Source organism: Bos mutus, chromosome 19, assembly GCF_027580195.1.
Source record: "Bos mutus isolate GX-2022 chromosome 19, NWIPB_WYAK_1.1, whole genome shotgun sequence".
NCBI classification, from domain to species: domain Eukaryota; kingdom Metazoa; phylum Chordata; class Mammalia; order Artiodactyla; family Bovidae; genus Bos; species Bos mutus.
In genome coordinates this window covers 12,241,256-12,265,584 of record NC_091635.1, presented here as the reverse complement: position 1 = coordinate 12,265,584, position 24,329 = coordinate 12,241,256, and the positions used below count along the sequence as shown (strand labels likewise).

Sequence of the window (24,329 nt, the reverse complement as noted above, 5' to 3'; positions counted from 1 at the left end):
CTTCTTGCCTGGGAAATTCAGAGGAAATGGACAGAGGAGCCTGGCAAGAGTCAGACACAACTTGGTGACAACTACATGGCTAGGCAGAGGCCTTGCCCTCAAGGAGCTGAACAGACAACAGGCAAACACGTTAACAGGTGAGACCCCCAGTGGCCAGGGCTGTGAAGCTGGACAGATCAGGGTGAGGAACACAGGAATTTCAGCATGTCTGTCCATTGGGACAGCCTATGTAACCCAGGAATACTACACTCATGCACTTCTCTGTTTCTGAAAAGAACACCTGGACAGGTCAGGAGAAAATTGGAGGGGACTAGAGAATGACCTAGACAGGACCAGCCTTTGCTCATGAACAAATGCTAGAGGTCTGGGATAATTGCAAGGCTGTACACAGGAAAATTTATATTTGAAGGATTCAACTTCCATTTTCAGATGAAAGTTTTAATTTCTTGTGGTTATTTTTGCATCTTCAAAGAATAAGCTTTGGCTCAGGAGGTTCGCTGTGGGCCAGGGTGGTGGAGTAGTGAGCAGACCCAGAAGCAGGTGTAAGCCTCACCCCCAGGCAGCAGAGACAGGGAGTAGGAGAGATGCTGGAAAGATCTGCAAACAAAGCAAAGGAGTCTGGACTCAACCCTATAGCAGACAGGACTTAGCAAAGGACTGCTCCAGACCACAGCGTCTGGAGGGGTGGCGTCACACGCTGAGCGCAGACAGGGAGATGTAGGAGGATGCATTCAAGTGAACTCTCAAAACTTCAACAACTATCTTTACAAGAGTAAGTAAACGAACCCATGCCCATGGCGTTGCTGAACATAGCTTGTTTGATCAGATTATCTCCCCATCCTGGGCCTCATTTGATTCATCTAAAAATGGGAATAATAATGGTATCCACCTCACAAGGATATGAGGATTAAATATATTAATACAGGGAAAGCATTTAGACTTATGGCTGGTACATAGTATGTGCTCAATAAATGTTAGCTTTCGTTATCATGTATTTCTTTCTGGGGGTGAATGAGAGGTGGCAAATAATCCACTATACTCATATTAAATATAAAAGTATTCTCAGTGGTTCCCGTAAATCCCACTTCACTTTGCCTGAGGGGGAAAAAGGATATGTAAATTATTTTAAACCAACATGTAGCTACTTTAAAATATCAACTTTATTTAAAAATCAACAAAAAAACTGCCACACAAATTATCAGTAACAGACACTTCTATCAATTCAAGTGTACATTATGTAATTCCTCAAATTAAAGACCTATAATTTCCCTTGAGGCCTTTTAAATTCTGAGGTTATATAAAATTAAGCAGGAAAACATTAACATTAAACGAAAATCAATTTTGCACAAGTACGTGTGATCAAGCAGCTTAAATTACCACCTGAAATACTTGTACTTCAGAGGCAAACCCCAGATGACAACACTGCATGCGCTATAAAAAGATTCACATTATCCCGTGGGGTGTGTCTCACGTCACTCGCTCTCTACATTTCTTTCACCAAGGCCTCAGGCAAAAAAAGTGAGGGGAACTTTTTCCAGGCAGTGGCCTTATTTTAGACACGTTCCTTTTCTTTTTCTGAACTCAGTTTCTGAAAGCACAAGAGGCTCTCCTCCTGAAAAAACAGGACTCATAAGATGCTCGAGGACTAAGCTGTCATGGTTCCTAAGTTTCTTCCTGTCTTGGGGGAGACCCTGTCGTCTTCACGCCATCCGGATCTACTCTGTCCTCCCACTCAGGCTCCCTTCCAGTGAGGAGACACGAGACACTCGTGACCTCAGCAGAGAGGAGAGTGAGCTCGTACCTCCGCCCAAACCCCAGAGAAGGCCAGCCTCTCCTGAGGTCCATAAACTTCCTCTGAATTCAGAGTTTTGTGTATCAGAATACGTCAACTCACAGCAACAGAAGACTTGAGGAACTAAAAATGTGAGGAAGCACCTAGCAACTGAGAATGAGAGGAGCATGTGTTTACTGTTACACGCGGTAACTGCTGGGTTCCTGTTTTAATAACAGAGCAGGGCTGGGCAGCATAACCAAGTCCTGTGCTCGACAAAAGTCTGTAACCCAGCAGGACAGGTGTCCTGGTAGGAACTGTCAGAGCAGGGAACATGAGCCAGGTGATGGGACCAGAAAAAGTAACTGCTCTTGTGCTGGCATCAGGGCAGGTCAGCAGCAACTTGAATCCCTGTGTGAAGCAGACTTAATCTATTACCTTTCAGAACCTGCTCATCATCAAACTGAGCCAGTAGAATGACCATGGTATTTCAATGGGAAAACTACACATTCAGGAAATATTATACTGTCGTTGATTCATGTTTCCTGGGCACTCATAAACAGGACACATCCCGTCATAAGCTACCAGAACCATTCGCTCTGACAATGAGGATCAGAGTGAGGCACGTCCTTCCTCCCGGTGGGCAGCTCTTCTGGTCCTGGAGGGACAGCTGAGGACAAAGCCTTCCTGTGGCTAAAACCAAGCAGGGGTGCCGCCCCTTGGTCAGTGTGACATGAGGGGCCCCGCCTTGGAGAGCCATCACGTAGCAGGTTCCAAGAATTCTGAGGTGAACACGGCTTCTGCGTAATCTTCACACATGTCCTGCAGTTCAGCGGCCACAGCCCCCAGGGCTTCGTCGACCAGCTCTTCTGAAAAGCTGGAAGACAAACAACACAGCTAAAGGTACATACAGCCAAGTATGGGAGCATTGTCACTCAGCTGAGGGACTTACCAAGCCACTTCTAAGATTTAAATGGAAATTCAAAAGGCCAAGAAGAGCTAAAGTATTTTGGAAGAAGAAAAACAAGGTGAGAGCCCTTGCTTCCTTAGACAGTAAGAAGGTGGTGCTTAGACTCCAAAGTCAGGCTTGAGGTAGGGGCCTGTAACACCTACTGGATGGACCTCACCCTCGAGACAGCTGAAGCCAGAGACGGCCGGACACTAACTAACTGGCCCAGCCCACTTCCCACGGCTTACCAACTGCCTGACAGAAGAAAGGATGGGGGCCTTCTCTATGGGACAGGGGCCAGGAAATTGCAAGTTTCTCTACACACACACACACACACACACACACACACACGTGCATGGTACTTCTGGATACATTTTCGGAAAACATTCTCTTAAATAAGCCTGAAACAATTATAAAAATCTTAACATTAACACTCACATAATACTATTATCTTGGAGAAGGAAATGGCAACCCACTCCAGTATTCCTGCCTGGAGAATCCCACAGACAGAAGAGCCTGGTGGGCTACTGCTGATGGGGTCATAGAGTTGGACACGACTGAGTGACTAAGCACAAGCACAATGCTATTATCCGATCTCACCTACAGACCTTCTCAATGTTTTGCCAACTGTCCAAAAGATGTCCTTTGAAAGAAAAGATTCTGTAGATTGTCCAGAATTCAATGGAGGATCGCGAGTTGTAGTCGATGGTCAGTCACACGTCTTTAGTTTCATCTAGAATTGTTCTTCAGCCTTTGTCTTTTATGATCTTAATATTTTTTGAAGAGTAGAAGCTTTGTTTTTAAGAATGTCTCAGTGCGGATTTGTCTGACGCTTCCTCATGGTCAGGTTCAGGTTCTATGTTTCTGGAACAAATGCCCAGAAGGGATGTTGTGTCCCTTCGTGCATTATCTGTCTTGTTACAATGAGGTTAATTTTTGTCACTTGGTCATGCTGATGTCTGCCAAGTTTCTACCCTGCAGTTACTACCTCCCCTTTGTAATTAATACATACGTTGCAGGGAGATACTTTGAGACTATGTAAATATTCTGCTTCTCATCAAACTTGCTGATTCAATTATTACAAGGTTGCCAACACTGATTTTCTAATTTTATCATTCCTTCTCTGTTCAATAGTTGGCATGCTACTATATGCAAGAGCCTTCCCTTCTCTATTACTTATTTATGAATTTATGTATCCATTCATTCATTCGTATCAGCTTGATCTTATGGATTCTTATTTTATTCAACAGTTTGTAATCTGTTTCTTTATTACTTATTATGATATTTAGTGTCCCCCAAATGGTCGGCAGGAGCCCCTTCAAGTCAGCTCCCACGTCCTCTTGAGATGCCCCCATCATTCTTTGAACACTTCAGTTCCGGCACAAAATGAAGTTTCAGGTTCTTACATTTTCCCAGCCCCGTTCTTGGAACTGGCCAATTCTCCACGGAGCCCTGGTGCCTTGTCATGGAGAAGCGTATTTCAGAAACCACAGTCTGGGTACCAAGTGTGCCAGTTGCTAAGTGTGTCACGGCTTCCAGGTCCTCTCAGCAGACAGGCTCAGACAGACAGGTGCACAGATGCACCACCCGTGTCTCTCTCTGTATCTATCAAAAACCGTAAGTCGTAATACCTCCAATCTCACTTCAAAACAGAGGATTCATTCTAGCCTTTCCCCTGAAACCTGACTCTCATTATTCACAATATACTTATTCAATCAGTACTAAAATACAGAGAAAGTAATTTTAGAATTGTTAACCCATGCTGCTGGGTAAAAGAAACTTACTTATTAGAATCTAACATGTGTTTACAGTCTTTGTCTTTAGCCAGAGGGTACAGAGTCAAAATACTACATTCAAAAGTGACTTAGACAAGTTCTTATCTGTATGTATCCCTTTAGTGTGGCTACTTCTTGGATATACAGTCAGTTTCTTCCTGTATTCCAATTTAGGGTCGCTCAACATCCTCCAAACCTTGTTGAATTTGGAGGGTTGTATAGGAAACATTAACAGTTCCGAAGTATACAAAAGAGGAAATGAAGCTAAGTGTCCCTCCCCTTTTCCTCTCCCTTCTACCCCATTCCTGTCCCAGCTGTTTTCTGGTTTTGTTTTTTTTGAGGGGGGACAGCTAATCTGACCATCTTTAGTCTTTTAATGGGTGTGTAAAGTGCTCTTTGATTAACCTAATTCTGATACAGCCGAATTTCTACTACTAAAATACTAAGTATTTTCTTTATGTCTATTTGTTCTCTCTTAACTTTTTTAGGATTCTGTGATTGTTTAAATTACTTTTTCACTTTTAATTTGGGTATTATACACTATTTTACTGTTCTTTTAGTGGCCACTCTAGATTACAATAAGCATCCTTGACTTAAAGTCTAACATTAATTGATATTCTTACCAGTTTCCCAGATAATAAGAACCTTAGGACACTAAGCGTATTTATCCTCTTCCCAATTTCTATGCTACTGTTATCATGTACTTCAGTATATATTCATACACCCCCATAAGACATCAGTTTATTGTTTTATACAGTCAATATTCACTTGCCTACATATTGACTTTTTCTTAATTCATGCTTCTTGTATTTCTGACTTTTCATCTGTGACTGTTTTTGCTCTGCCTGAAAAATACCCTTTCGCTATTTCCTATAGTGACGGTCTACTGGTAATAAATTTTTGCGGCTTTGTTTAGAACCTTTCCTGCCTTCCTTCTTGAGGTACATTTCACTGGGCTTACATCCAGACTGGCAGCTTTCTCTTTTGGAACTTTACACCAGGGCATCCAGCCTCCACTGTTTGTCCTTCTTCTGGCTGATTTTTAAGATTTTTTTTCTCTTGGTCTTTCATTTTCCAACAATACTGTGATATATGCTACATACGGATTTCTTTTGTTTTTCTTGCTTGGGACTTTGAGAGTTTCTTGAATCTGTGGCTTGACGTCTAGTGTTACTTTGGGGAAGTTATCGGCCATGATCTCTCTGGATGTCATTCTGACCCATTCCCTCTCCTTCCTCTCCTGTGACCCCAGCCACATGTGTATTAGACCTTGACCTTTATCCTCCATGCCGATCATCCTCTCTCTTCATTTTCACCTTTTTGTGTGTCTCCATGCATCACTCATGGCTTCCCAGGTGGCACTAGTGGTAAAGAACCCACCTGCAAATGCAGGAGGCATAAGAGTACCAGGTTGGATCCCTCGGTAGGGAAGATGCCCTGGAGAAGGAGATGGCACCCACTCGTTTTCTTGCCTGGAGAATCCCATGGACAGAGGAGCCTGGCGGGCTACAGTCCATAGGGTTGCAAAGAGTCGGACACAACTGAGGCGACTGAGCACAGCACGTGCTTCACTCCAGATATTTTCTTCTATTCTATGTCCAAGTCTCTAACTTTTTTCTCCCCCCACCCCCAAACAAGATACTTTATTTGTCACCATTAAAGTCTGAATTTTAAGCAGATTCATGGACTGGTGGCTCGTATCCATCAGTTCATCCAACTTTAGCACCTGTCTCTAGCTTTTGCAGAATGACTACCTTCACATGCAGCTCCATGAGTTTTCCCCACTCAAACTTAGGCTTCTTCAAGCATTTTTACTTTTCTAACAATAATGTCATGGAGCAGATAAATAGATTGGCAAGCTTTTCTACCTTTTCCCATGCTGTCTGGAATCAACTTACTGACTGCCTCTTTCATGTAGCCTGTCTGCAGCTCTTGGGTCATGGTTTCTACCATCTTGTGGATTTGGTGAACCTGATGGTGCTGGGCATAAGAGGTCTTCCAAATCTCTTTGTTGCCTTTTTTCAGTAAAACCCACACAGAACAGATGAAGCACATAACTGTTGGTAGTCTTGACATCAACGCGAGCTTCAATCACCGTCTGCCATTTTTTGGCCACGGAGCACCTTTTGTCAGATCATATCATGGAAATTAATCAGGCAGCTTTTGCCCTGAGCATCCACAGTAATTAGCTTGAATTTTCTAAATGCAACTGCACCAGTCACAGATCAGCAAGGCTCACTTCAAAAACACGACCCTTGAGGCCACCATATGTGATTTGGGTTGAGTTCTCGTGACTAGTATTTTCCCAATATTTCTTATACTGAACATAGTTGGTCCTTTCACATTATACCAATGTTTCTTAGAAAATAGGTCAACCACTTTCTTCTTGGCTCCCTTTTCACCTCCTTTCGTAAGATGCTTACTCATGCTAACCACCATAGGTGCTACTCAGAGAGCCAAAAGGCTCTAAATTTTTCTTTTGATGTGTCTAATTTGTTCTTAAGCCCATTTGATGGGTCGCTTATCCCATGGACGGAGCAGCATGGTAGGCTACAGTCCACGGGGTCGGTCAGACACGACTGAGCCACTTCACTTTCACTTTTCACTTTCATTTCAGAAACTGTACTTTTCAGTTCTTGAATGTCCACATGGATTTAGTTTTACTCCCAGTTCTCTGCCAAAATTCTACCTCTATGTACACAGTATGCACAGGTATTTTAATATCTGAGTCTGATGGCTCTAATGTGTGGAGCTGCCGTGGGTCTGTTCTTGTTATTGTCATGTCTCTCCACGGCCAGGCTTTTTTTACCATTTACCAGATACTAAGTTTGAAAACTGCAGGAATAATTTAAATCCTAAGATGGTGTTATAAATCTTCCGAGAAAAGTTACGTTTGCTTCTGCTCAGTGGCTGTGAGGCAACAATCTAGAATGACTTCAGCTCAGTCTCAGAAGTGAGACGAAGTGGAGCCAAGTGGAGTCCTGGGAGGGCCTGCCGGCATCCAGGTCACCCTTATTCCAGAGTGCCACCCTGCAGGGTCCCCATGAGAAGTGAGCAAAGTGCGTCAGGTCAGCCCTCGGCAAGCCCTTAATTCCCACCGCTATCCTTTGATCTGAAAAGACCACTGGAAGTGCCATTCACCTTCCCCCAGAACCGACAATCCAGGGTCAGACGAGGGCTAACTTCCTTGGGTCTCTGTCTTCTCCAGGATCCTGGCCCAGTTATTCCTTATTACCTAGTTAACTTCCTGGTGCCTTCAAGCATGTATGTTTTATTTTGGATCTAGCTTTTCTATTAACAGTGATCCTCAGTGGGAGAGGCGGTCCAAATTACCAAGTACATCTTTACTAGAAGCAGAAGTGATTATTTGTGCTTTTTTTTGTTTTGTTTTTATGCTTGCCTTGCTTTGCTTTCTATATTCCTATCACTAATTCATGCCCAAACTATGAGAGAAACACAAATACATTCAATGTGTGCTCCCAATACAAGCTCCAAAGCACATTAGGTCATGTATCTGTTTTCTTCTTTTTTAACCTTTCTTACCCTGCCTTCCCTGTCTGGAAATTATTCCTCCTAGAGCCCTCTGTCCTCCTATTCTAGACTAGTTTTCTATGCTCACCGAAAAATTCTCTTGGAGGGACTTCCTTGATGGTCTTGGTTAAGACTCTGCACCTCCTCTGTAGGGGGCTCAGGTTTGATCCTTGCGTGGGGAACTAAAGATCCCACATGCTGCGTGGTACAGCCAAAATTTAAATTAAAAAAAAAAAAAAAAATTCTCTTGAAAATAGCTTTTGCTGTTTTCCTGGAAGTTCCATGTTAGAGTTCCCAATTTCCCAAATCCTCTTTCTTCATGCCTTCCTCTTCCTCTTTCTCATGCTGATGGTGAACACCCTCTAGAAGCTTACTGAGAAACTGCATTTTTCGACACTTTGCATACCTTAAACTGCCTTTATTCTACCCTTTTATTTGATAAGTTAGCTGGGCACAGAATTCCAGGGTAAACTTTGGAAGCATGCTCTTATATCCTGTAGCAGGGCTGCTACTGACAACACACCCTTCTCAGTTCTGATTATTTGAGCGTGCCCAGTTCTAACTCTGGAGCCGTGCGTCACCTTCTCCTTACACGAGGATGCTCGCATTTCCTGTGCACAACAACATGTCATGAGGTGTTCAGTTTCATTTATTCATGCATTTATTCACCCACACACTCGCAGTGAACAACTAGTGAATCCTTTCAATCTAGAGACTAATGACCTTCTGGAGATTCTTACAGTATTTCCTTGTTCGTTTTCCATTCCTCCTTTTCCCCTCTTCTCACATTCTGTAAATCCTGATATTCCAATGTTTTCTGTTACTCTAGCCTCCGTAGCTTTCATGGTTTTCAGCAAATGTTGGGATCTTTTAGTGATCTGCTCTATTCAAGAATGAGAATCAGTTAAGCCTCCTATGCTCTGACTCCCTTGCACGCATGCATCCCCAGTGCTTCTCCTTCCTGAGTCTTACCAAGATTCTTCTGCACAAATTAGCTTGATTCCTGGCTCTACCCTCATCGGTTCTTGGCTCTCTCTGGTCTGGTAAGTCACTGCCCATTTGTCTAACTGCTTCATGGCTTCCAAAATTTTCCTGCTGGTTCTTACCTGCTGTCATTTCTGGTTTCATGCCTTTTATTCAGTTTTTCAGTGACATACAGTGGGACAGGGCTACAAGGAGTAGAGATAAATCATATGTGCAGTCTGTTGTTTTCAACCAGAAGTCTCCTGATTTGTTTTTCCAACCAGGAATCCTTAAGAGTTTGCTTTCATTAAAAGCATCATCACCTTAAACCTTTCCTTTCAGAATCATGCTTTTATTTACATCCAGTTTATATTATCTGCCCCTTCTGATCACTGGAATAGTCCTTTTCTCCAGGTGAAGGGAGGAATGGAGACAATAAAATAAAGAGGAAAAACTCAGCTGATTTCTCCCTCACCCAAGAGGCATCAGATGAAGCCAACTGTCCTTGGATATTTCTTCCAGATTAGATCAATACACTTCTCATTTTTGGAACACCCAAACAAGAAACAAGAGAGATCAAAAGCAGAGCTAGAATATTTAGATGTGCCGTCACTTGAGGGTCAGGGACAAGAGAGGAGAACATCTGTGAAATTCAGGCATATTTTAACAGCTCTAACTTCTACGTCTTAGGGTATTTGTCCTCACAGGGGGAGAGAGCTTCCTCCTACATCTACAAAACAACTGTAACAGAATGTATCACTAATCAAGTGGTAAGAATGTCATACAGGGAACAGTCTATCTTCTTTAACTTATTTTAAATTCCCCAAGATGCCAGTTAGCCTAATCAATCCAGACAGGCTCTGTGCAAACCAGTGGGCATGCTACAGGGCTGCAGGTTAATGCACGGAAGCAAGTCAAGTTCACTGTACTCTCCTCCCCAGGAAATACACGTGGCATCTCAACCAGAACAAAGGGTCTTCATATGCTTCAAAGGGTACGTACATTATGAGAAGTCTTAGGACTTCAGGTTTGACTTAAGGGAGTGGACATGTGATTATCTCTGATCCCACCCAAATCTCAGGAGATAAATGAACACATGAAACTACATGAAGAAAAAGACAAAAGTAGATGAGACAGGTAATCAAAACGACTCAGCAGTTCAGAGGAAATGCAGAGGAAGCAGAAACCTTAGGGTGCATAGAGAAAGACAACAAGGAAAAGCAAGCTGATCTGTCTCACGGAACATTACAAAGTCTCTGGAAGTAAGAGAACCAGGAACCATGAAAGTGGAAAGAAGTATTATTGGGTAGGGGATGAGAATGCAGATTGAGACTGCAGGATGAGCTGGTAGATTGATGGGTCTCCACCCCTGCTTGTGGCAGCTACGTGACAATCCCTCCTTCACCCCCACAAAGGAAGGGAGGCATATTCTTTGGGAAAAATTAATCAGGAATTTAAAACTCAACCAAATCATCAGTCAAGTATGAAGATAAGACACTTTCAAACATATAAATCTCAGGAACTGTCCTGTGATACACAAAGCAGGATAGGCTCCATCAAAGTAAGGGAGTAAACCAGGAAGGAGGAAGACACGTGGGAAGAGAACACAAAGACCCTAACACGGGAGGGAGAACCTCATGCCAGGGTGGTGATGAAGACACGTGGCAGGACAAGAGCCACACCGCAGATCTAGAGAGTGCTTGGGCCAGGCTGGGGCAGAAGGAAAGAGAGTCTCAGGAGAAAGAGTGGGGGTAGAGGTGAGATTAACCAACACATCGAATCATGAGGAAAATTATGTTGAGAGGTGTTGGCTAGAGTGTGAAGAACTTGAATAATATATTAAAAAAAATAAGCAACTTAAAAAGAGGCAATTATTAACTCCTGGAACATGCGTGAAACCTGTTCAAGAAAGATGTCATAACAGTATACTCTAGGTTCAGTGATGAAAATTATCTGCTCGTATAATAATAAAATGATACTCGTAAGGACTTTAAATTTGAGCACTATTTCTAAAGAATGAATCTGCACACATCTCTCAATTGAATATTTACATGAAAGAAGGCTGCCCATTCTTCAAATGCCTAGCAGCAGTGGGACTGGTTTCTGGTTGAGTCCCACAGAACTCCCCTTTCTCAGGGGAGGCGACAGCCAAAAGAAGGTCAAGTGTAGTGAAGTCTATAGACCTGCTGTCCTGGTGCAAGTCTGACCTGACCATGAAGATTTCAAGATCGTAACTGCTTCCTGCCCAGTCATAATTCACGTTCTCTGATGACGCTGACCTCACTAACACCAACAGGAAGCCTGCCCTGAACGAAGTTTCTACTTCTGGCAGAAGGCTGCGGCATGCTCCTTGGGATGGCATCAGCCATGCTGTTTTCCCATCTCCTCTCCCTGAAGAAAGGCACTTGGCAGAGAAAGCTTGTTCCTCAGCCCCGGAGCAGCCACTGGAACTCCAGGGCCCAAAAGCTCGGCCTGAGACCTTGGCCAGGCCTTTCTGCAGTCAAGTTAACACATGGCAGCCTGTTCCCTAACAGAGCGCACGCCCTCCTACTGACCTTTCAGCTATGAGCCACGGGTTGAAGGAGCCCACGGCCTCGTGTGCAATCACCCGCAAGTAGTGCTCGAAACGGCGGCAGTAGTCACCGATGCTACGACGCATGGCCGGCGGGACGAAGAGGGCAGCTCGGCCTTCGGTCTGTTGAGCATCTTCTAAAAGGGAGGGAAGGGGAGCTTCTCTTTTCTCCGATCTCTCCTCTGTAGCCACACTTTCATCCAGGGAACTGAGAGCAAATAAAAATGATGAGAGCATTCAAAATCATCTGCAAGTGAAAGTAAACTGTTAATGCATCCTGATGGTTAGACAACCAAAGGCTGACCTTCATTTCCCTTCCTCACGCTGCACCAAACCCAACATCACCACTCACTGTTTCTCCTTTACATGAACCAACCATCCTCATGGGAGCAACATCTGGACAAAAGAATTCTTAAAGCAAATCTTGCCGTAATGACCTGCAAAAGTCACCTGTGCCACTGTGATGCTTTCAATCGTAAAATTCAGCTGTTACGAAAGGCTCCTTAAGATGCAACACACTCAATGCCCATCTTATAAACACACTGCTTTGCTGGGCCATCTTGGAGTTTGGCAAGATCTTGGTCAAGAGAAGAATCTCTCTCTGTCTTGTGGTTATCAAAGGAAAGCAAAATCTAACAAGGTCAAAGGTAACCAACTACAAATGAAATCAGACAGGCTCGTGACCACTTACGCGCCATTGCAGGGCCCTTCTAACACGATGTTCACATCTGGGTCTTTTCGAGCTGCTGTCTTTGTGATCCTGATTGGATGAGGAGAAAGAGGCCTTTCACTCACCGCTGGAAATTTGTGGTCTAGAAAAGGAGAGGTATAAAATGACTATATGTAAAGAAATGCTGGAGTAGACATCAGAGCTGTCCTACTGGCCAGTAACCTGTGAGGAAATGCACAGGCATGTCTCTTAAGCGGAAGGGTTGAGCTGGCAGTGCAAAAGGCACACAATGCCTTTGTTCTACCTGAAAAGGTGAATTCAAAAGTCAGCAAGAAACAAACCAATGAGAAGTTAGTTTTAAAAAATAAGGAACTTGTTTCAAAGCTTCTGTCAGCTCTGAGGTAGACTCCTTGAAGAGGCCTGTGCAAAGCCAGGTTCCATTAGGATCCACTCCCCATTCAAGGAGTCTTGAGCAGTTGGGTTTGTTTTTAACCTTTAAATTATCTGATTACTGGAGAAGGGGAAAAAAAAATACTCACACCTGAACACTTGATTAGCTGACAATTTGTCTCAGCTTCGCTGGGAAAATCTGCATGATGACAGTCAAAACATTAACTTATTAACTATACATTGGGGCAGGCTTGACAGCTCTTTGGAGTTTCGGATTATTTATATTTTTAAACACATTTCAGATGTAAAAAGAAAATTGCCCTTCTCTTAGGTAAAGAGCATGTATAAGTCAAACACCTTTCTCTGACTCATGTATTTCTTTGTTTATGATTTTTAACACACAGGAATACAGTATAGGTCTTTCCCTGGTGATCTAGAGGTTAAGAATCCAGAGGTTAAGACTCCACACTTCCAATGCAGGGGGTGTGGGTTCGATCCCTGGGATGAAGGGAAACCAAGATCTCACATGCCATGCAATAGGGGCCAAATTTTTTTAATTTTTTTAAATTTTTATTTTATTTTTATTTTAATTTTTTTAATTTTCAAAAAATTTTTAAAAATATTAATAAAAGAAATACTGCATAAGTCAGTTTTTATAAAAATATTACTGAAAGTACAATCGATTTTTAATTGACTTCAGAAGAGACAGAATAAGAGATACAGATTCGACACTGCACAATTCACAAATCACTTTAAATCTGGTTTTTGTGATGCAATTAAACATACAATCAGAATAATTAAAGACAGAGGGTTCTTATGAGGATTTCATGATTCTGGATTTAAAGTATCCACAAATTTGTTTCAGTTCTTGGTGTTCTACAAAGCTCCTTTGAAATGCATACCTAGACTCCAGCAGAGTCAGAGATAGTGACTAATAATTTAAATTGTCCTTGAAAAAGAGAACACTGAGTCCTTGGTAAGGCTATCTTCTGCACGATGCAACCTGACTGTGGCCAATGGCCAAACCAACAGTGAAACAGTTGCCCTTCAGCACTCCCCTTTCCTCTGCTTCCAAACCGAAAGATGCCCACTAATTCACCAGGCAATGATGAGAAGGCTCCTCCCTGGGTCATGCCCCTGCTAGGTGCAGCTGGGATACTACTTAATAGGATAAACCTCTCTGGCTTATTTGGGAGACATAAAGACCCTCCCGGAGAAGGCAAGAGCAACCCACTCCAGTACTCTTGCCTGGGAAATCTCATGGAGGGAGGAGCCCGGTGGGCTGCAGTCCATGGGTTGCGAAGAGTCAGACACGACTGAGCGACTTCACTTTCACTTTTCACTTTTGTGCACTGGAGAAGGAAATGGCAACCCACTCCAGTGTTCTTGCCTGGAGGGTCCCAGGGACGGGGGAGCCTGGTGGGCTGCCGTCTATGGGGTCGCACAATGTCAGACACGACTGATGCGACTTAGCAGCAGCAGCAGCAAAGACCCTCCACAAACATCTCTAACAGGGTAGGACACAGCAGAAGTCTATGGGAGTTCACAGGAAGAAGCGAACATAAAGCGGGCCTGGAAGAATGGTTCACCTGTCATGTGAGGACAAACACAGAAGCTAGAGTAGGGCTAGGGGAGAGAGAGAGAGAATGAGACGAACAAAGAATGGAGCTTGAAAAATTACCAGCACTGGGACTTCCCTGGTGGCTCAGTGGTAAAGAATACACCTGCCAGCGTAGGAGACACAGGTTTGATCCCTGATCCGGGAAGATTCCACATGCCGTGGAGCAACTAAGCCGGTACGCCACAACTACTGGGCCTGCGCTCTAGAGTCTGAGAACCTCAACCACTGAGTCCACACGCTGCAACTACCAAAGCCGGCATGCCTGAGGGCCCCGTGCTTCGCGTCTAGAGAAGTCACCACATGAGAGAAGTTTGCCCACAACCAGAGAGTGGCCCCTGCTTGCCACCCACGCAGCACCGAAGAGCCAGCACAGCCATAAATAAATAAAACTATAAAGTGGTACACTTTAAAAACAATTACCCAAACTGAAAGGAATGAATCTCTATTGTGTTTACATGGCTCATTTTTCAGTCAAAATGTGACACAGAGAACATTTTACCTAAGACAATACCCAAAACTCATACTCTTTTAAAGAAGTGTATGTACATATGCTGCTATTATGAATCTTCTATACCCACAACTTCCTTTCCTTCTCTTAATACTCACAGTACCAAAAATCCTTTAGAGGTAATGTTTAACCACATTTTATTTTCCTTCTTTCGTTGAGTAAAGTACTAACTGATAAGCATGAGCCACAAAGAGAACTTGAGCAACACACCCCAGCCCAAATTGCGACACTGGCCTAGCAACTGCAGCCAAAAGGCATATGTATGAATTTTTAAAAGTGGAAGAGAAAACTGAAAGTCTTTTCAACAAATAGTGTAAGAACAAATGAATATCCATTAGCAGAAGGAAAAATGAACCTCAACCTCTACCTCAAACCAGAGGCAAGTTTTATTCAAGATGGATCACAGGCCTATACATACAAGCCAAAACCATAAAGCTTCTAGAAGAAAACAAGAGCTTCTCTTCTCAACTTGGGAATAGGCAAAGGTTTATGAGATCAAAGAAAGAAAAATCTATACAAGAAACATTGGATAGCTTAGACTTTATCAAAATTTAAAATGTTTCCTCGTAACAAAACACATTTTAGAAAATACATACGTGAGCTACAGATGGGGAAAACATTTGCAAACATTCACCCGAGTAGATCAGTGGCTGCTGGGAAGAGATGGGGGAGAATGAGAAGTGATTGCTAATGGTAGCTGGGATTCTTGTCAGGGTGATGAAAATGTTCTGGAATTAGACAGCAATGACATTTGCAACATTCTGTAAATATACTAAAAACGACTCGACTTTAAAAGGATGAATTTTATGGTATGTGAATTATATCTCAATAGAGCTGTTTTGAAAATAGTATATATATGGCAAAGAATTCACACCCAAATGCATGAAGAATTCCTATAACTCAAACATAAAAAGTCAATCCAATTTTTTTTAATGTAAAAAAAAGACTTGGACACTTCATAAAGAAAGATATGCAAATGACTAATAATTACCTGAAAATGTTCTAAACTTCATTATTTACCAAAGAAATGAAATTAAAGCCACAAAGACATATTGCTACAGGTCCACCAGAATGGTTATAATGAAAAAGACTTTGACAATTCAAATGTTGGCAAGGATCTCTAGCAATAGGAACTCAATGCAGGGAGTGTAAAATGGTACAGTCACTTTGGGGAAATGTTTGACAGTTTTTTATAAAGTTAGACATGTGCCTAGCCCATAATCTGGCAAATCTACTCAGGTTTTTATCCAAGAGAAATGAAAACCTATGTCCATAAAAAGATTACACATGAATACACTCAGCAGATTTCTAATAGACCCAAATTAGAAACAATCAAATGCAGATCTCCAGGCAAATGGCTAAACTAGATGTGGTCCCTGTGCACAAAGGAATACCGCTCAGCAATAAAAAGGAACGGACGCTGACACAAAGTGGGCAGGCTGAACAGTGGCTCCCCAGGATGTCCAGATTCTGACGCCGGAAACCTGGGAATGTCTCTAACATAGCAGGAGAGACTTTAAGGATCCTGAGATGGGGAAAGTAACCTGGATCACTGGGATGGGCCCTAAAGGTAACCAACAAGTCACCGTAAGAGGCAAGCAGAGAAAGATGTGACTCGGGAGGAGAAGGCAATGTGAAGGCAGAAGCAGTCTGGAGCAGTACAGCCACAAGCCAGGAACGCAGGCAGCCTCAGAGGCTGGAAGAAGGCACCAGCCCTGCCAATCCTGCTTTTAGCCCTTTGAGACATTCAGACTTCAGACCTCCAGGAATTCGTTTGAGAATAAATTTATTTTAAAACCACTACATTTGTGCTATAACTTGTTACTAACTTAAGCTTGTTACCCTAGCAACAGGAAATGAGCAATAGATAAATTATAAGACATCATGCTAAATCAAAGACAAAAGGTTAAATATGTGTATGATTCCACTTATATGAAATTCCAGAATAGGCAAAATTAATCTAAAGTTAAAAAGCACAGTGGTTGGCTGGGTAGGGGGACACTGACTGGGAAGGAGCACAGGGCGATGGAAGGAGTACGGGTAACAAAGATGCACCCATTTGTCAAAGCTCATCAAATAACACAGTTAAGATCTGCATATTTCATTAGATGTAAATTTTATCTCAAAAGGAAAAAGAACCCTAAGTAAATATGAAGCTCCAGTTGCTGATACACAGGTTGAAATGTTTCGGGTAAGATATACTGATATCTGCAACTTACTCTAAAATGCACCCAAAAATAACACGAATTGATGGGTGCTCATGTGTGCTCAGCCATCTCCGACTCTTTGCAACCCCATGGACTGTAGCCCACCTGGCTCCTCTGTCCATGGGATTTCCCAGGGAAGAATACTGAATGGGTTCCATGCCCTCCTCCAGGGGATCTTCCCAACCCAGGGTTCAAACCTGCGTCTCTTGTGTCTCCTGCATTGGCACGTGGATTCTTTACCACTGAGCCACCTGGGAAGCCTGAGAGGCTAAGGAGATATATGATAAAGCAAATGTAGCAAGATTTTAATTGTAGAATCTAGAAGATGTACATATGAGTATCCACTGTACAATTTTTTTCAACTTTTCTGTATGTGTGAAATTTTTCACAGTACAATGTAGAGGGAAAAGTGGGGGAACACTCACCGTTTTTTTCTTCCTGCATCCAAAAATGAGGATCGGTATATACAATTTTATTATATCTTTGGCGAACTGTCTCCTGGTATTTCTTTAAAAAAAAAAAAAAGATTAATTTATGCGGAAAAAAATTAGTTCGTTACAAACCAGAGACTAGGAAGGTTGTAACAGTCCAGCAGACATTTGATACAGACACTTCGCCAGCAAACAGGCACCTCCCAGGCCAGGAAGTGGTTAGCTCATGAGGGGAAGTGTAAAATAAAATGAGGCAATTAATCTATACTAATTAATCTAATCTGGACCAGAACTGCCCACTAGAATCTGAATTGATGATGGAAATGTTCTATTTTTGCCCTGTCCAATGTACTAGCCACTAACTATTGACCACTGGTAATGTAGTGATGTATTTAATTTTAACTGGTTTACATTAAATGGCCATGTGTGTAAATAGCCGTGTATGTAAACAGCCATGTGTGTGGCTACAGACTACCATTTGGGATACTTCAGGTCTAGACAGTTACCCCCAAGAAGGGGAAATCAGTTACAAGACTAGGATAAACTACACATTTTTAAATTGTCAAAAACCAACTAAATGTTGTCTTGCCTATGTTTTTGGTTTAGCAGCAAAGCCAAAATGAGATTTCATCCAGGTGGAGTTAAAATGAAAATTCTGAGCTAGGAGTCAGGGACCCGGATTCTCAGCTCCGCTCTGGTGGAAATTTTTGGGTAGCCTTGGCCACGTCACTCACTCCCTTACTGTATCTAAATTTCCTCCTCAGAACCATGCAGGGCTTGGTTTGCATAATGTCTGAGGCCTAGAATTCTCCACGAGCATTCTAAAGCAGTGTCACAGGAATTAAGAAGGGTAAAGCTATCTGTGGTTTGCCAGGATCCAATGGGAGGAGAGCAGAAGCGGCAACTGGGCAGCGTTTGTGCTGAGGGACGAAGACGTTGCTGGTTCCATTTGTAGGACTGGGCCCCGGTCCAGCGTTTTTGGTATCACATATCAATGATGAGTTATGTGTCAGGTAGTATACAGACACCTCATACCTCATTTTGTCCTTAAAAACACCCTCACTTAATTAAAAAAGACACATGTACTCCAGTGTTCATTGCAGCACTATGTGCAATAGCCAGGACATGGAAGCAACCTAGATGTCCATCAACAGATGAATGGATAAAGAAATTGTGGTGTTTATATATATACATATACACACACACAATGGAATATCACTCAGCCATAAAAAGGAATGCATTTAAGTCAGTTCTAGTGACGGGGATGAACCTAAAGCCTGTTATACAGAGTGAAGTAAGTCAGAAAGAGAAAAACAAATATCATATATTAACACACATTTATATATTTATAGGGAATCTAGAAAAATGGTGCTGACAGGAATGGACACAGCGGGGGAAGGAGAGGGTGGGACAACTTGAGAGCAGTACTAACATATATACGCTACCAAGTATAAAACAGACAGCCAGTGGGAAGCTGCTACACAACACAGGGAGCTCAACCCAGTGCTCCGTGATGATGAGAGGGGCGGGGTGGGGTGGGGGTGGCAGGGAGGTTCAGGAGGGAGAGGACATATGTATACTTATGATTCACGTTGCTGTATGGCAGAAACCAACACAACACTGTAAACCAATTATCCTCCAATTAAAAAATAAATTAAAAAAAGCAAAACCACCCCACTTATCAGAAAGGGTAAGTGACTTTATGAAGGCTGCACACTTGGCTGACAGTCGAGCTGGGATTTAAACTGAGGACCAGGTAACTCTGATGTTTTAAGCTACAAAACCATGAGGAGGAGCTGTGCTCAACAGAAGCCAGCCACCAGCAGCCAACTGGAGCTGCCACCTGCAACCTACTTCCATTTCCTCCATTCGGAGCATCATCGTCTCCAGGTACGGGCTGTCCTTGCCGTCCCCTAAGGTGGCTAAGGCATCAGACTCCCAGATCTTAGAGTGAGTCATGGGCCAGTGCTCATGAGTGGTATTTTCCAAAAAACCATCCAGCTGATGAATGTTACTGGATTCGCCATCAACAGCTGTAGCCTGCGAAACAAGCAAAGGGGGTGGAAAGGCAATATGAAGACAGCATGAGACTCATACACACCAACTGTGCGATGATACAACAGGCATTTCTACACTAAACCTAGCCTCTTCTAAGTCAGTAAACATTGATAGCAAGACATCAGGACAGTCAGGACAGTTTCTACCACAGTCATTTCAGTAGTTGCATCAACTGAGTAACACCATTAATCTCCATGAAAATTATTGTTACTACCTGTTTTGCCAGCTGGTAAAGCAAGTATCTGCCTTGTGCTAGACTCAGAAGAATGTCCAACTCTGCACATGTCATGGGGCTTCCCTGGTAGCTCGGTTGGTAAAGAATCCACCTGCAATGCAGGAGACCCCGGTTCAATTCCTGGGTTGGGAAGATCTCCTAGAGGGCATAGCAACCCACTACAGTATTTTTGCCTGGAGAATCCCCATGGACACAGGAGCCTGGCGAGCTATAGTCCATGGGGTGGCAAAGAGTTGGACATAACTGAGCAACTAAGCGTACAGCACATGTCATATTCTCCAGAGGACACACCTACACTATTCTTTTTCAGTTCAGTGCTTTGTAAAAACGTCTGTTCACAACATCACAGTTGATGGTTCTTGTCTGTTTGAGACTTTCTACCACTAACCTGGGGGCTTCCCTGGTTGCTCAGACAGTAAAGAATCCGCCTGTAATGCGGGAGGCCTGGGTTCAATCTCTGGGTTGGGAAGATCCCCTGGAGGAAGGCCTGGCAACCCACTCCAGTATTCTTGCCTGGAGAATCCCCATGGACAGAGAAGCCTGGTGGACTACAGCCCATGGGGTTGCAAAGAGTCAAACATGACTGAGCGACTAAGCACAGCACAGCACCCCTAACCTGGAAGAGTTTCACCAGCCTTTCTTGACTTTGTATCCTTTACATTGAAAAAGCACTTTACGGCTTGCAAAACATTTTTATATGTGTTGTATTTCTGTTGATTCTAATATGTGTCTATAATCTGCTCTGAAAGAAGCTTTTTAACAAAGAACGTCTGCTGGGGAAATGATCGTATCAGGCTCTGGAAGGAGACATTTCTGGGACCCAATCCTGGTTCTGCCACTGATAGGCCTCAAAGTGGGGGCGAGTATACTTAACCTCTCTGGGCCTCAATCCTCTGGTTTGTAATATAGAAACAATAACCCTACATTTCAGAGTTATAAGGATTATATGCGCACTTGTACACTGGAACACTTAAAAAACAGTGATTGGCACGAAGAACGGTTACCGCCATAGTAATTTTTAAAACCTTTTAACGGTTTACAGAAGAAAATACATTAATGACCAACAAAGAAATGTTCAACCCTGACCAAAGTTAAAGAAATAAAAATCAGCTGAATAGCCAGTACAATAAAATTACCAAGAAATCTAGAGTTAACTAAACCAATAATGCAGGTCTAGTTAATTAAGATGTATGTATCTGTTATTTTCATTCTTAAGAATCAAATATCAAGAATCCTGTGAGATAAGGAAGGACCCAATGAGCTGATATGAAAAAGATCACCAAAATATAAAGAAGCTGGATACAGATGAGCATACGGTACCCACTGGTGGGGAGATTTTACATGATACTTTTCCTGAATTGTTTGCCTTTTTAGCCAGGTACAGCTTTTAATTAAGAGAAAACCTTACACACTTCGGAAAAATGTATTTCATGCGCAAGTTCAGTTAATGACAATAGTAGCAGCAGGAGACAAATATGCCATGATGGCACCCTCCCAAAATCTATTTCCTGACACCAGGGATCATCCTGTCTGCAAGCAAATCTACTGAGAGCTAGAGCTGATTTGCAAAGTGCAGCAAACGTCTCCTCCCTTTGAGAGATGAGAATTCTGGGTATCTGGGATCAAGGTCCCACAGCTCTTTTATAAGTTAACACAGCAAAATATCTCTTTTTTAACTTCATCATGCCAACTTCAACAAGTTTGCTTCTATTCAGTTATTTATAAACACTGACCCTCAATGGTGCTGCCAGGGAAACTCTTGTATGGTGATGCTAAAGTTTAACAGCAGCTGAGAATGGTAAATACTGGACAGAGTTACTTTTCCTTTTTAAGAAATTGTATTAAGGCCCATTTAATGCCTATATCATGCATGGTTCTCATGTACAAAGCTGATCATTTCTAGTAATACTCAAACATGCCTACTTCACTGACAGCATTTATGACCACTTCATTTCTCTTTCCTATGAAAATACCACATGAGTTGCCTCCCTAGATGAGAGGTGAGTCTCATTACTTTTCTAGGGAAAAAGGCATCACTGGTGGCTCTGCAGTACAAAAGACACAGCCATCACGCACTTTGTCTACAGAGCCATATGCAGGGTTTCAGCTTCCAGTCTCAGATGCCTTACCTCCCATGAGATTCTGTCCTAAAATACTGGTACAATAAAATTACAACTGCAAAAATTACAGAAATATGCCAAAGCTGAACTATTGCTTAATAATTAGAACTGGGATATATCCTTGGGACCGACCATCTTCCTGTTGCTCAGGTCGTTGGGCTGCTGGAGCTGCATCCAATTTCCTTCTCACTCTGAGCTCGGCCCTTGCTCGGCCCTTCACTTGCTCTGAACACAGAAAGCAGTAACTTCTCTCCGCCCTCCACGAACAGCCGCCCGAGGCAGCCTGCACCTTCCTGTCCCTACGCCGAGGTGGAAGGGCAGGGAGGACAACATTCCCACAAATGGGGAACACACGTCCAGAGGAAGAGCACAGGGGCGGACAACCACACGCCATGCTTTCATTTCTCTCAAATGCTGTCATTTGTTCCTGGGCCACCTTTGGTCTCTGCCAGGCCAGATACTGGTCATTACTAGGCACTCAAAACATGCTTGCCTAACAATACACGTTAGGCCCTCAGTACAAAGGAAATTAGGCCAGTAATGAGCAAAAGTAGGCTGAACGAGAGGAAATGAGGGCAGTCATTGTTCTGCCGAGGGCCATCAACATTCAGGCTCATGCAGTCTACCCACGCTCTGTCATTGGAAGGAAAGCAAAGAGCCGCTGACAAAAACCTGTGGCTCAAGAGCTTTCTGTGAGCTGTTCACAAGGCTCATGGAAGTCATAATGCTAAAGATACACTGTAGCATTAACATGCCAGATGTGAAAAACCTCCACCCTCGGGAGTGGGGCAGTCTAGTGTCTGTAGGGTCATCTATGTGTCATTTTTCCTTATACCCGAGGATATCATCATGTAATAATCCCAGTGTCAGTCCAGAATGCCAGCCCCACCACACGCACCTCCTCTGCAGGCTGGGCTGTTGTTGCAATTTCTGATGGCTGATCCTTCAAATGAGTATCTACTTCCAGAGAAGAATTGACTCTCTATTAAAACAGACAAGCACACTCATGAATTATGAAAATTTACAACCCATATTAGTACAAATGAATTCTGCTCCCAGAATAACTTCTGTGTGGAACTGTTCATCAGTTTTAGCTATATTAGGCTTTCTGTGGAAATTTAAGCACTCTGTCTTCATGAAAATAAATGCCATGTGCTGGTCTTGGCTTTCTGCCCCTTTTCTTCCCTCAATTTTGAAACTGTTATCAGAGTAGCTGTGTGTTTTTGTGCAAATTACTCAACTTCTCTGTTCCAGTTTCCTCATTGACAAAATAAGGAGGTTGAATGGTTTGGCCTCTATGAACCCTCCCAGTTCTATACTTCTGAGATTTTCATTGACTCTAAAAATGATTTAACATGTCTCAGACCAAGAGATAGAGAAGTTCAGTGCCCTACTCAGAGACCCAGAATGTTGTTCACTCCATTTAAGATTCTAGTGCTCTTCCATGGCTTCATCTAATCACACGAACAAGAGCATTCCTATTTACAGGATGGATTTACAGGGTCTGGCCATAGCATTCAGCTCACTACTCAGAGGAAGATGGCAAAACCTACTGGTGATGCTCTATACAATTTCATCTCGAAAAAAGCACTAATTTGTGCACAGAAGCTGTCCTCACATTTCTCTCCTCTGGAAAAAATACAGCAAATCATTCCAGATCACTGAGGTGAAAAAGCACAAAATTAAGAGTGGAAGCAGTGAACTGAACACTAATGCCAACAATAGCTTTATTTGATTAGGAACATAAATTGCAATCGAAACTCATTCCCTAAATGAAAATCTCACCTTTCGCAAAAGTGGTACTTTCTCTCTCCTCCCCATCTTGAACCCTCATCCACAAAGGAAGACACATCAGTAGTGTGGGTGCCCGAAAGGGGCCCTGGCAGCACTGTGCCCACACCACGACACACAAGCAGCAGTGCAGCTGCTGACTGCCGGACAGACACACAGCCCCGCAAAGGGTCAGTGTGACCTCTGGGGCAACACTTTTTATTTGAGAGCTTCCAAAAGGCAAGCATATGGGACGAACTAGATTACCTGGGCCTTGGCCAGGAGAGGCTTCAAACGCTCCAGAACTGCCTTCTCTACCTTGTCTGCTAACTGGGTGGTAGAAACACTATTTAGAAATAAAATTGAAAATTAAAATCAAAAGCAAGAAAATATCCTATTGTGCATATTTATTTACCACCCCAGGCGAAGGGAAATTGAATGACTATAAAACCACAGTGCCGTTCTAATTTTCATACAAGATCCCAGGGGATCTTGTTAAACGTAGACTCTGATGCGGCTGGCCTGAGGGAGGCCTGAGAGTCTGTGTTTCCAACAGGCTCTCAGGTGATGTGATACTGCTGGTCCTGACCCCAACTTTGAGGACAAAGGCTGAGATAACATCTGAAGAAGTATATTAGGCTCTGAGTCCATTTTGAAAGAATAATGGCTGCCTCGAAACAACTATAGAGGGCACAAGACTCAACAAATGAAACTAATTTTGTTCCCTCCCAAACCCCACAATAACAGAATCAGACATA

At 43.0% G+C, this 24,329-nt stretch overlaps 1 protein-coding gene and 1 pseudogene across 5 annotated transcripts in view; both read right to left on the bottom strand.

Moving 5' to 3' along the window:
• Positions 1-1,142: 1,142 nt before the first annotated feature.
• KIAA0753 (KIAA0753 ortholog) overlaps positions 1,143-24,329 on the bottom strand; it is a 59,321-nt gene continuing 36,134 nt past the window's right edge. For all 5 annotated transcript variants that reach the window (XM_070389268.1, XM_070389266.1, XM_070389267.1 and 2 more), the window contains 7 exons: positions 23,839-23,917; positions 22,700-22,783; positions 19,243-19,428; positions 17,383-17,464; positions 12,253-12,373; positions 11,545-11,769; positions 1,143-2,648 (listed from right to left, as the gene is read on the bottom strand). In XM_070389268.1, coding sequence (XP_070245369.1) covers positions 2,531-2,648; positions 11,545-11,769; positions 12,253-12,373; positions 17,383-17,464; positions 19,243-19,428; positions 22,700-22,783; positions 23,839-23,917 — 895 coding nt within the window. In that variant the 3' untranslated portion in view covers positions 1,143-2,530. The remainder of the gene's footprint in view (positions 2,649-11,544; positions 11,770-12,252; positions 12,374-17,382; positions 17,465-19,242; positions 19,429-22,699; positions 22,784-23,838; positions 23,918-24,329) is intronic.
• On the bottom strand, positions 2,670-11,538 carry LOC138992077 (small ribosomal subunit protein eS1-like; annotated as a pseudogene).